Source organism: Carcharodon carcharias, chromosome 30 (assembly GCF_017639515.1).
Source record: "Carcharodon carcharias isolate sCarCar2 chromosome 30, sCarCar2.pri, whole genome shotgun sequence".
NCBI lineage: Eukaryota > Metazoa > Chordata > Chondrichthyes > Lamniformes > Lamnidae > Carcharodon > Carcharodon carcharias.
In genome coordinates this window covers 28,931,972-28,945,137 of record NC_054496.1, presented here as the reverse complement: position 1 = coordinate 28,945,137, position 13,166 = coordinate 28,931,972, and the positions used below count along the sequence as shown (strand labels likewise).

Here is a 13,166-nt window from a genome sequence, read left to right as displayed (position 1 = left end):
CAGCCTCAACAGGTTGACGCCTCATTTTTAGATATGCTTGGTGTTGCTCCTGGCATTCCCTCCAACACTCTTCATTGAACTCTGGCTTGATGGTAATGGTAGAGTGGGGGATATGCTGGGCCACGAGGTTACAGATTGTGGTTGAGTACAATTCTGCTGCTGCTGGTGGCCCACAGTGTCTTATGGATGCCCAGTCTTGAGTTGCTAGATCTGTTAGAAATCTATCCCATTTAGCACGGTGACAGTGCCACACAACACGATGGAGGGTATCCTCAATGTGAAGATGGAACTTTGTCTCCACAGTGACTGTGCAGTGGTCACTCCTACTGATACTGTCATGGACAGAGGCATCTGCGGCAGGCAGGTTGGTGAGGATGAGGTCAAGTACGTTTTTCCCTCTTGGTTCCCTCACCACCTGCCGCAGACCCAGTCTAGCAGCTATGTCATTTAGGACTCAGCCAGCTCGGTCTGTACTGGTGCTACGGAGCCACTCTTGATGATGGAGATTGAAGTGCCCCCTTGCCACCCTCAGTGCTTCCTCCAAGTGGTGCTGAACATGGAGAAGCACTGACTCATCAGCTGAGGGAGGGCGGTACAGGGTAATCAGCAGGCGGTTGCCCATGTTTGACCTGATGCCATGAGACTTCATGGGGTCCGGAGTCAATGTTGAGGACTCCCAGGGAAACCCCCTCCCGATTGTGTACCACTGCCCCCTGCTGGGTCTGTCCTGACAGCGGGACAAGACATACCCGGGATGGTGATGGTGGTGCCTGATACATTACCTGTAAGATATGATTCCATGAGTATGACTCTGTCAGTTAAGTGTCAAGTCACCATCAACCGGTGCATTCTCCATGGCAACACCTCTGCCAATCAGTGTCCACTTGCCAACCAATGGGCACTCTTTTCTCAAGCAGTATAAATATGTTGTTTCCCCTGACATTGGTATTTTTTTGCGAATTGTCCTGATGAGTGCAAGACAAAAAGCTTCAACAAAAAATGTCTCCTTTTTCAGCATGTTCTGTACTACCAAACGACTAAAGAAATTGTATTTATATAGTGTCTTATCACCACATCCCAAAGCCTTTTACAGCCAATGAAGTTATTTCAAAGTGCAGTTACTGTTGTAATGTAGGAAATGTGGAGCCAATTTGTGCACAACAAGCTCCCACAAGTGGCATTGAGTTAAATGATTGAATGATCTGTTTTGCAGCAATGCTGGTTGATGGATAAAGAGTGCTTAGGACATCGGAGAGAACGCCCTTAATCATAAAGCCCATGGGAACTTTAGGGTCCACGAGAGTGTGTAGATGAGGCCTCGGTTTGACGTCTCATCTTAAAGGCAATGTCCCCGGCAGTGCCGCACTCCCTCAGTACTGCACCACGAGCGTCAGTCTGGATTGTGGGCTTAAGCTCATGGTGATAGAGTTTTGTTATCCGGTGGTATGAGGGGATATCAGGCAAAAGCAGGGGTATGAGTTAGTTTGCACATCAACCATAATCCCATTGAATGGCAGAATAGGCTCGATGAGCTAAGTGGCAAGCTCTTTCAAAACAGTGACTCATTAATGGTGGATAATCTGTTTTACTGATCTTACATAAGGAAGGAATATTTGTTACAGCACTGGGATGGTGTGTGTCTTAAAACATTTATTAACAAAAGAAAAAACTTAAACACACAAGATTACAGTTACACAGTTACATTTCATCTTATTACATTTTCCAAAAGAATTTCTACTTAACTAGACTCCTAAATAACCACTCTTTCCCCATGCACCTGTCCAAAGAAATTCATAATCTATATAACATCCAGTAATATTACCTCAAGGCACCCACTGTTGCTATAAGAGTGGCATTTCACAGCTTCTCTCTTCCTCTCACATTGACAATGGAAATCCCTTGTGTTCTGGAACCAGCAAGCACTTCTTTGGGGTTCTGTCTTCGCAAAGCCCACCTTTCAAGATCTCATATGGCTACTCACCATACAGTTTTCAATCTTCCTTTAAATATATTTTCTCCCTTTTAATCTATAAAACCCATTGTTTTAAACTTTCTTTGAAAGTTAAACTTTCCCAGGATATAAAAATCTTTCATTTTGTCATTATAGCCAGCACTTTTGGGAAAAATAAACTTAATAACTTTGCTTTATTTATTTACGATTTTGCAAGTTGCATGTCTCTTTGAAATTCAAGCCTCTCAATTTATCGACAAATGCAAATATCAGCTCGTCCATTTCCATTTCAAAATGTCTGCCTTTATACCCAAACCTTTTCATGATTTATACCTTACAACGTGTCTTCAGTTTAATTAAGTTAGTCACACACACCCAATGCACACACACACACAATACACACACACACAATACACACACACACAATACACACACACACAATACACACACACACAATACACACACACACCCAATACACACACACACACCCAATACACACACACCCAACACACACACACACACACACCCAATACACACACCCAATACACACACCCAATACACACACCCAACACATACACACACATCCAATACACACACCCAATACACACACCCAATACACACACCCAATACACACACACCCAATACACACACACACCCAATACACACACACACCCAATACACACACACACCCAATACACACACACCCAATACACACACACCCAATACACACACCCAATACACACACCCAATACACACACCCAATACACACACCCAATACACACACACCCAATACACACACACACCCAATACACACACACACACACACCCAATACACACACCCAATACACACACACACACACACCCAATACACACACCCAATACACACACACCCAACACACACACACACACACACACACACACCCAATACACACACCCAACACATACACACACATCCAATACACACACCCAATACACACACCCAATACACACACCCAATACACACACACCCAATACACACACACCCAATACACACACACCCAATACACACACACCCAATACACACACACCCAATACACACACACCCAATACACACACACCCAATACACACACACCCAATACACACACACACCCAATACACACACACACCCAATACACACACACCCAACACACACACACACCCAACACACACACACACCCAACACATACACACACATCCAATACATGCACCCAATACACACACCCAATACACACACCCAATACACACACACCCAATACATACACACCCAATACACACACACCCAATACACACACACCCAATACACATGCACACACCCAATACACACGCACACACCCAATACACACGCACACACCCAATACACACACCTAACACACACACACGCACACACACACAACCCCACAAGCCTGCTTCAGTATCCCACAGTAATATTAGGAAAAATGATACTCCCTTTCCATCCTTTAAGTACAGATTTAACAAATTAACCAAATAACCAATTCTTTATACTCTTTTGAGTACTATGAACTAAGAGCAATTAATCAAATTAACTAAATTAACCAAATTGACAGCATCTTAAAGGGGCACTGTAACGAAAAGATAAGGATTTAAAGGAAACTTAACAAACTGAAGCAAAATGTCATTTTGGGGGGCCTGATGATGCACCTCAGCATGGTGCCCATTGGTCATGGAAGGGCTCAAGTGTGCCAATGGACACTGTGTGCTCCCTCTACGAGGACACCCAACCTTGAATGTAGCCATGGAAGAAGGGCAGACACTCGGGCAGTCGAAACCCTCGACGGCTTGCTGCCTGGACCTATTAATGGCCAGCTTGGCCAGACCCAGGAGCAGGCTGACAAGGGAGATCCTCCTCCCTGCCTGAGCCCTCTTCACTGAGTGACCAGGAGCGTGGGTCTGAAGTTCAGTCTCTCTTTATATCCCTTTGCGGTTAAACAATAAACGTGGGGGCAAATTCTCAAATCCAATCAAAGGGACGCTGTAACAAAAGACAAACCTTAAAGGAAACTTGCTAAGTCAAATTAAAATGTGGTTTTGGGGGCCACTGTTGAACTCCAGCATCACTCCGGTTGCAGAGTCTCTCTTTATGCTCTTTTGAGTATATCTGTAACTAAATTTAACAGGTTAGCAGATCAAATTAAATGAACAGATCAAATCAAATTAAAGTGACATCCCCTTAAAGGGGAACAGTAACAAAGGAGAATTTTTTTTTAAAGGAACCTTATTAAATCAAATTAAAGTATTGTTTTGGTGGCTGATGCACCCCATCCCCCATGGTGCCCACCAGTCGTGGAGTCTCTCTTTATAAATTCTCTAGGTACTTAATAAAACAACGCCCTTCAGCTCTGCATCTGAATGTAACTAACATATCATTAACAGTCACGCTCTGGCATCTGTAAAAGAAGGCAGCTGGGCCAAACCTCACTCTTGGATTACAAACTCCAGTGCAGTCCGAAGGGAGTGCATCACTGCCAGACGTGCAATCCTTCAAATGTGCCAATAAATTGAGGCCCTGCCTGCCAGAGCTGGTGGGCCAGGTCGACATTACAGATCGCACTCTTACTCTTCGAAGAAGAATAAAGGATTTCTCCTGATGTATCCAACTTTTAGCACCCCAGACTTTGTCACCAAAGGCATGTTAGCTATTCACCTCAGGCTGTAGGATGCTTCTGTGCACAAAATGGCTGATGCTCTGTTGTACGCTAAGCACTGTCAGGCAGCAGTAAAGCGGGAGGTGAGGAATTGTACCCTTTGTGGGCTCCTGGGGTTTGAGGCAGAGAGAGGAGGAGGAACATGGGAAAGAATGTGTTTGTCAGTTAGATGGACTAGGACAGAAAGCTTGGAGGGGTAGTGGAGCTTGGAGGAATCGGGTTATGGAAGGAGTGATGAGGAAGCTGTGAAAGGGCAAAGGTTAGAGACCAGAATTGAGAGCGGAAGCTGATGGTAACCAGCAGTGAGAGTGAGCTTGGAAATGCTTGCTCGTCTGCTTAACTGTGCTGTGTAATCTCTCTAATGAGTGTGTTGCATTCTCTCCCTCTCTCTCTCCAGGCCACTCTAACCCTGCTCCTTGACCATCTCAGCCTGGTGGCCTCGCTACAAGAGTCTAACAAGATGACGTGTCAGAACCTGGCTGTGTGCTTTGGGCCAGTCCTCCTCAGTCAGAAGCAGGAGACCTCACAGCCAGGTGCCCGCACTTTCCCTCACTCCAGGGACTTCGCCAGTGCCCTGGACTTCAAGAGGCACATTGAGGTTTTACACTACCTGCTGCAGCTGTGGCCCAGTAAGTACAAGGAGCCAGACTCTCAACGGGTTGAACGTGCAGTTTGATACGAAGCCATTCCTTGTAAGGAGTTTAACAAAGGCCCTTGTGCAAATCAGTCAGCACCTCCACCCACCTGACTGACTTTTTAAACATTCTTTCATGGGATGTGGGTGTCCACTGGCAAGGCCAGCTCTTGCTACCCATCCCTAATTGCCCTTGAACTGAGTGGCTTGCTCGGACGTTTCAGAGGGTAGTTAAGAGTGAACCACATCACCATGGGTCTGGAGTCACATGTAGGCCAGACTGGGTAAGCACAGCAGATTTCCTTCCCTAAAGGACATTAGTGAACCAGATGGGTTTTTACAACAATCGATGATAGTTTCATGGTCACCATTACTGAGACTAGCTTTCAATTCCAGATTTATTAATTGAATTTAACTCTCACCAGCTGCCATGGTGGGATTTGAACCCATATGCCCCAGAGCATTAGCTGGGGCCTCTAGTTACTAGCCCAGTGACATTAACGCTATGCCACCATCTCCACTGCAGAGATTAGGAAAGTCCACCCTGAGATAGCTGGTCTTTAGCCCAAGGACACCAGAGTTGGTCTCGATGGCCCTATGTTTGGATGGGGAGGTTTGATCAGGGCCCCTGCCCCTTTGGGTTGCTCAAGGACTCCCTGCTCGGGCTTTGGATAAGGACAGGATCGACCTCAGCTGCCAACATTGTCAGTGTTGAGGGATAAACAGTTGGGCTTGGTGCAGGAAAGCTTTTGTTATTAAGAATTCCCAGGGCCTGGATGTCACTGGCATCATCAGGATTTCTTAGCCATCTCCGGTGGGAACGAATACAGCCACTTGTTCTGCTCAGTCACTTCAGAGGGCAACTAAGACTCAACCAGTTCGATGTGTGGGACTGGAGTCACATATAGGCCCCCAGCTGCTCATAGCAGCAGGTTCCCATCCAAAAAGGACATTAGTCCACTTGCATTTGCACCCCACCGCCCCCCTCTACCCGACAACCTCAGGGCCACTTTTACTGATCCCAGCCTTTTACTTCCAGACTTTTTTTTACAAACTGGTTTCAAATTCTTAAACAGCCACGTTGGAATTTGAGTTCATGTTCTGTGGATTACTCGCCAGGTCAGCATGGCACTGGCTGAGGGGTTCCCAGCGAGGTGTGGGTAAGGGGTACAGGGATGATGAGGGGTAATCAAGATGTGGCAGAGGCTTTTAGGGCGAGGGGTTACCAAGACGATGATGGTGTACCATTGCTCTGTTCTATCTGGAATGCAAAGATAAGCCCTCCCCAACCCGCCAGGCTTCTTTCCTCGACTGCAGCCTATCTTCTTAAAACCCTCCCCTGTCTGTCTCTGATGTGGCCCTGTCCTGGGGACAGTGCAGAGCGAGCTTCACTCTGTATCTAACCCCGTGCTGTACCTGCCCTGGGAGTGTTTGATGGGGACAGCGTAGAGGGAGCTTTACTCTGTATCTAACCCCGTGCTGTACCTGTCCTGGGAGTGTTTGATGGAGACAGTGTAGAGGGAGCTTTACTCTGTATCTAACCTCATGCTGTACCTGCCCTGGGAGGTTTGATGGGGACAATGTAGAGGGAGCTTTACACTGTATCTAACCCTGTGCTGTACCTGTCCTGGGAGCGTTTGATGGGGACAGTGTAGAGGGAGCTTTACTCTGTATCTAACCCCGTGCTGTACCTGTCCTGGGAGTGTTTGATGGGGACAGTGTAGAGGGAGATTTACTCTGTATCTAACACCGTGCTGTACCTGTCCTGGGAGTGTTTGATGGGACAGTGTAGAGGGAGATTTACTCTGTATCTAACACCGTGCTGTACCTGTCCTGGGAGTGTTTGATGGGGACAGTGTAGAGCTTTACTCTGTAAGTGACTCGAGTTGAGGATGACCAGCAGCACGGCCTGGTTGGGGGGTGAATGGTGTGTACCCGTGCTGGAGAATCTGTAATCTGTAGCGGTTTTTTCTTCCCATTTCTCCACCTTGTGTCTCTGCAGGCGACCGAATCCAAGCCAAGCGGGACAGGTCCTTGGAGCAGCCGCGGCCAGCCGGCTGCCTGCGCTCGAGGCACCAGCCGCTGAGCCTGCCACCCCCCACCGCTGCTGCCGAGGAGGTGGTGTGCCGGACTCGCGTGGGGCGCGCCCCCAGCTGCTCCCGGAACCGCCACGCCGGTGACTGGAGCAGCTGCGGCCGGAGCTACCTGGGGCCCGGCAGGGAGCTGGAGCCGGCCGATCGCGGCCAGGTGCCCGCGCTGGGCTTGGGCCTTCTGGACGCGCGGGAGCCCGGCGACCGGCAAGACGGAGGCTCCTATCCCGACCGGGGACAAGATGGCGGCGCCGGCGAGCTTGACTTCGAGTCGGCCCTCGCCGGGCGGGCGAAGGACTTCGACAGCCTGATCGCCGATATCGAGCGGGAGCTGGCAAAGAAGATCATCTTCCTCTAAGGCTCCAGCCAGGTCGCCGGCGACTCTAACCAGCGCGGCACGGTGCCCTCCCTGCCTGTGCCAAGGCCCAGGTGACTCTGGCCCGCAACAGACATGAGGCAGCCCGGGCGCCATGTCCGATGGAAGCTCTTCAAACTCTTAGTCACCAAACCCGCTTGTGCAATTCCACCTCCCCCTCCCCTCACCCACCCACACCCCCACCCCCCCTCCGTGCAATATGTGGATGGTGAGGGTCTTGCCTGGCAAGCCCTGGCCTTTGGATTTTGTGCCGATTCGAGTGAATTGGGTGCTTACGGGTCAGCCCAGCATTTCCACCCGGATTGTCCAACCTGCCTGTACCCAGAAAATCCTGGTGGGCCGCAACCTTCACCGCCTGCCCCCCCACCCCCCCCCAATCAGCTGCTCACCCTCTGAAGATGGGGGAGGGGGAGGGGAAGGGGGAGGGGCAGGGGCAGGGGCAGAAGGCAAGCCTCGGTCGGGAATCCGTAGCCACTGCTTTCTCAGGTTGGGAAATGCTCTTGATATCTCCTCTCCACTTCCCCAGTCCTCTCCCGTCCACCATCCCTTCCCCTCCCCTCACTCCTCCCCCTCTCCCACACCTCCCCTCCCCTGTTACCCCCCCCCACCGCTCCTCCCCCCCCCCTCGCTCCTTTCCTTTCCCTCCCCTTCACCCACTCCTCTCCTCTCATCCCTGCTTCTCACATCTGCCCTCCCCCCATTCCTCTACCCTCCCCCCATTCCTCTGCCCTCCCCCCATTCCTCTGCCCTCCCCCCATTCCTCTGCCCTCCCCCCCCCCATTCCTCTGCCCTCCCCCCATTCCTCTGCCCTCCCCCCCATTCCTCTGCCCTCCCCCCCCCATTCCTCTACCCTCCCCCCCATTCCTCTGCCCTCCCCCCATTCCTCTACCCTCCCCCCCATTCCTCTGCCCTCCCCCCCATTCCTCTGCCCTCCCCCCATTCCTCTGCCCTCCCCCCCATTCCTCTGCCCTCCCCCCCATTCCTCTGCCCTCCCCCCCATTCCTCTGCCCTCCCCCCCATTCCTCTGCCCTCCCCCCATTCCTCTGCCCTCCCCCCATTCCTCTGCCCTCCCCCCCCATTCCTCTACCCTCCCCCCCATTCCTCTGCCCTCCCCCCATTCCTCTGCCCTCCCCCCATTCCTCTGCCCTCCCCCCCATTCCTCTGCCCTCCCCCCCATTCCTCTGCCCTCCCCCCCCATTCCTCTGCCCTCCCCCCATTCCTCTGCCCTCCCCCCCATTCCTCTACCCTCCCCCCCATTCCTCTGCCCTCCCCCCATTCCTCTGCCCTCGCCCCCATTCCTCTGCCCTCCCCCCATTCCTCTGCCCTCCCCCCATTCCTCTGCCCTCCCCCCCCATTCCTCTACCCTCCCCCCCATTCCTCTGCCCTCCCCCCCATTCCTCTGCCCTCCCCCCCATTCCTCTGCCCTCCCCCCCCATTCCTCTGCCCTCCCCCCCATTCCTCTGCCCTCCCCCCCATTCCTCTGCCCTCCCCCCATTCCTCTGCCCTCCCCCCCATTCCTCTGCCCTCCCCCCCATTCCTCTGCCCTCCCCCCCATTCCTCTACCCTCCCCCCCCATTCCTCTGCCCTCCCCCCCATTCCTCTGCCCTTCCCCCCTGCTCCTCTTCCGTCCCTTCCCCTCCTTCCTCTCTCCTTCTGCCATCTCTCTCCCCTCCCCCCCAGCTCCCCCCTCCCCTCTCTTCCCCTCCCTCTCTCATCCTTCCATCCCCTCAGTACTTTAACTGAATGAAAGAAACACACAGAATGAGTGGCCCCCTCATGAGTTTAATGTCTTGTACCATCCCTTCCAATCCCGATAATGCCGGTGTATTGCAGGCTGATGAAGTGACTTCTCTCAGGTGCTGCCCAGAGTCAGACCTATGATCTTTTCGGGTTCCTCTATCTCATTTTCATTCACATGAGGTAATTGGTTGACTAACAGCTGACCATTTCAGAACCCTGATAAAATCGCCTCACATTAAACTGCTTAAAGATGGCCCAGAGCAGGTCAGATAAGGTCCACCAAAGCACCAGCTCTCTGTTACTCCCTGGGTGATCCTTGCACTAGTGTCCTGTATCCGAGTGGAATTCTCTACCATCCCAGGGGCATGGTGAGCCTCACGTTCCTCCAACTCCGCTTACTGCCTGGAGAGCTCCTGTCCTTAAATGAGATGAGGAGAAATTACTTCACTCAAAGGGTTGAGAGCCTTTGGAGTTCTCTACCCCAGAGGGTTGTGGATGCTCCTTCGTTGAATACACTTAAGGTTGGGATAGACAGAGTTTTGGTTTCTCAGGGAATCAAGGGATATGCAGAGTGGGCGGGAAAGTGGGGTTGAAGCCCAAGATCAGCCATGGTGGTGTTGAGTGGCAGAGCAGGCTCGATAGGCCTTGTGTTCAACTCCTCCTATTTCACGTTCTTTGTTTTCCACCCTGCTCCACACCCCACTTCTTGTGGACCTCTTCTTATCCGGGGGGGGTGGGGGGGTGGTCTTCGCTGCACCAGGCTTGAGTCTTCGATGTTGCCTGAAGACTGCCTGGTTTGGCCCATAGACACCCATGGAAGCAATGGGGGTACCTCAGCAGCATCACTCAGCCCGCACTGAGTGTCTTGACCCCTTCAAGAACTGTCATTTTCGCTTTTGTTCTGGGCCCGGGTTCCGTAGACTTTGCATCAAACACTCAGTGAGTCGGAAACCCTGGAAATCGAGGCAGAGCTTGTTGGCCAACCATTTTGAAGTCTTTGCCTTAAGCGTGTTATCTCTTTGGTAGGTATTCAGACCCCCCGGGGTGGGGTGCACGAGGTCATGACCCCAGAGGGGGGAGGTCAGACGTCATGATGCCTAGGTTTGAGCCCTGGGTAGTGGCGATGCCACCCTGTGCTGATCGATCACTCTTGCAGAGTTGACCTTAATTGATGCCAAGCTGTTGACCTGTTTTTTTGAGGGGGGTTGGGGGTAAAACCCTGCGGCTTTTAAAGCACATTATTAACCTGTGCCCCCTCTGATTCCGGGATCTCCAGATACATCGATGGGACTAAAGCTGTCAGTTTATTTGTAAACAAGTAGAGACCACAAAGCGTTTGTGGTGAAACTAGTATCTTTCAGACAGCGAGACTTCATCCTTCCCTCCCATGCCAAACCCATCCCTCCCATTTCATCCCAGGAAGTGTGGTGGAACAGGTTCAGCCGAGGCATTCAAGAGGGCATTAGATGACTATTTGAATAGAAACAATGTGCAAGGGTACAGGGAAAGAGCAGGGCGATGTCATTAGGTCATAATGCTCATTTGGAGACAGTGCAGACACGATGGGCCCAATGGCCTCCTGCTGTGCTGTTAAGATTCTGTGATCTCGCTCCCCCATCTCGTCCCCCCCCATTCCTCAATTCCATGCCAACCTCGACCCCTATTCCATACCTCCCATGATGTGCCCCCCCCTCGCTCCTCCCCTGCCATGCCATTCCCTCCCCCTCTTCCTCTCCAAGAGGCTGGTGAGCCATGGTCACTAGGGGCCAGTAAGTGAGATGGGGGTGTGCCAGGCACCCTCCACCAAATCAAACTGCTGACCAATCAGAAGTTGCAGGGGGACAGAAATTGGGTATTATTATTATCTATTTGCTGATATTTAGGGTATGGTTGTAAATATTCAGTAATGTTATGCCCCCCTCCCCTGGCTCAAGGCCACTTTGACAGAGGAATGAATATTCATTCTGAGAAAGAGAAGTGTGTTATCTGAATCTAAAAGCACAGAGGCGTTCAGCACCGGGGACAGGAATAACCTGTTAGTGTTTGTGCTGGGCTTAAACTCAAGACCCCCGGGCTCTTTCCTAACTTTCACCTCGATTTCTCAGCCAACCAGCTGGCTGGGTAAAGTAGGCAAAGGGTGACCTTCAATTGGTGTATTTCATGGAGCACCATGGAAACTTCCAGCAGTGTAGGCAGTTTAAAATGTGCAGATTGACAATCAAAGTGTTGTGCTGTGGGTGGGGGAACGCAGTATTTGATCACAGCATTGTGAATGGTGAGATGGGTCATCCAGTCTGATCAATGCATTCCATGGTAGAAGCATGTTGTACTCTCCCTCTCTGTGTGTCTCTCTGTCTCAATGTGTGTGTCACTTTGTCTCTCTCTCTCTCCCTGCCTGTGTCTCCCTCTCTCTCTGTCTATTCCTTTCTCTCTCTATCTTGCTCCCTCTCTCTGTATTGGTCCCTGTCTGTCTCTCTCCCCCTACCCCTCTCTGTCTCTCTCCCCCCCCACCCCTCTCTCTCTCTCTCCCCCCCACCCCTCTCTGTCTCTCTCCCCCCCACCCCTCTCTGTCTCTCTCTCTCCCCACCCCTCTCTCTCTCTCTCCCCCCCACCCCTCTCTGTCTCTCTCCCCCCCACCCCTCTCTGTCTCTCTCCCCCCCACCCCTCTCTGTCTCTCTCCCCCTACCCCTCTCTGTCTCTCTCCCCCCCACCCCTCTCTGTCTCTCTCCCCCCCACCCCTCTCTCTCTCTCTCCCCCCCACCCCTCTCTGTCTCTCTCCCCCTACCCCTCTCTGTCTCTCTCTCTCCCCACTCCTCTCTCTCTCTCCCCCCCACCCCTCTCTGTCTCTCTCCCCCCCACCCCTCTCTGTCTCTCTCCCCCCCACCCCTCTCTGTCTCTCTCCCCCCCACCCCTCTCTCTCTCTCTCCCCCCCACCCCTCTCTCTCTCTCCCCCCACCCCTCTCTCTCTCTCTCTCCCCCACCCCTCTCTGTCTCTCTCCCCCTACCCCTCTCTGTCTCTCTCTCTCCCCACCCCTCTCTCTCTCCCCCCCACCCCTCTCTCTCTCTCCCCCCACCCCTCTCTCTCTCTCTCCCCCCCACCCCTCTCTCTCTCTCCCCCCCCAGCCCTCTCTCTCTCTCTCCCCCCCCACCCCTCTCTCTCTCTCCCCCCCACCCCTCTCTCTCTCTCTCCCCCCACCCCTCTCTCTCTCTCTCCCCCCCCACCCCTCTCTCTCTCTCTCCCCCTACCCCTCTCTGTCTCTCTCCCCCTACCCCTCTCTGTCTCTCTCCCCCCCACCCCTCTCTGTCTCTCTCTCCCACCCCTCTCTTTCTCTCTCTCCCCCACCCCTCTCTGTCTCTCTCCCCCACCCCTCTCTTTCTCTCTCTCCCCCACCCCTCTCTGTCTCTCTCTCCCACCCCTCTCTTTCTCTCTCCCCCCCACCCCTCTCTGTCTCTCTCTCGCACCCCTCTCTGTCTCTCTCTCTCGCACCCCTCTCTGTCTCTCTCTCGCACCCCTCTCTGTCTCTCTCTCGCACCCCTCTCTGTCTCTCTCTCGCACCCCTCTCTGTCTCTCTCTCGCACCCCTCTCTGTCTCTCTCTCGCACCCCTCTCTGTCTCTCTCCCCCCCACCCCTCTCTGTCTCTCTCTCCCACCCCTCTCTTTCTCTCTCTCCCCCACCCCTCTCTGTCTCTCTAT

At 52.4% G+C, this 13,166-nt stretch overlaps 1 protein-coding gene across 1 annotated transcript in view; it reads left to right on the top strand.

The window, feature by feature from the left end:
- Window positions 1–8,085, top strand: part of LOC121271229 (rho GTPase-activating protein SYDE2-like) — a 209,230-nt gene extending 201,145 nt beyond the window's left edge. The window contains exons 7-8 of the mRNA XM_041177056.1: window positions 5,031–5,262; window positions 7,270–8,085. Coding sequence (XP_041032990.1) covers window positions 5,031–5,262; window positions 7,270–7,715 — 678 coding nt within the window. The 3' untranslated portion in view covers window positions 7,716–8,085. The remainder of the gene's footprint in view (window positions 1–5,030; window positions 5,263–7,269) is intronic.
- Window positions 8,086–13,166: the final 5,081 nt, after the last annotated feature.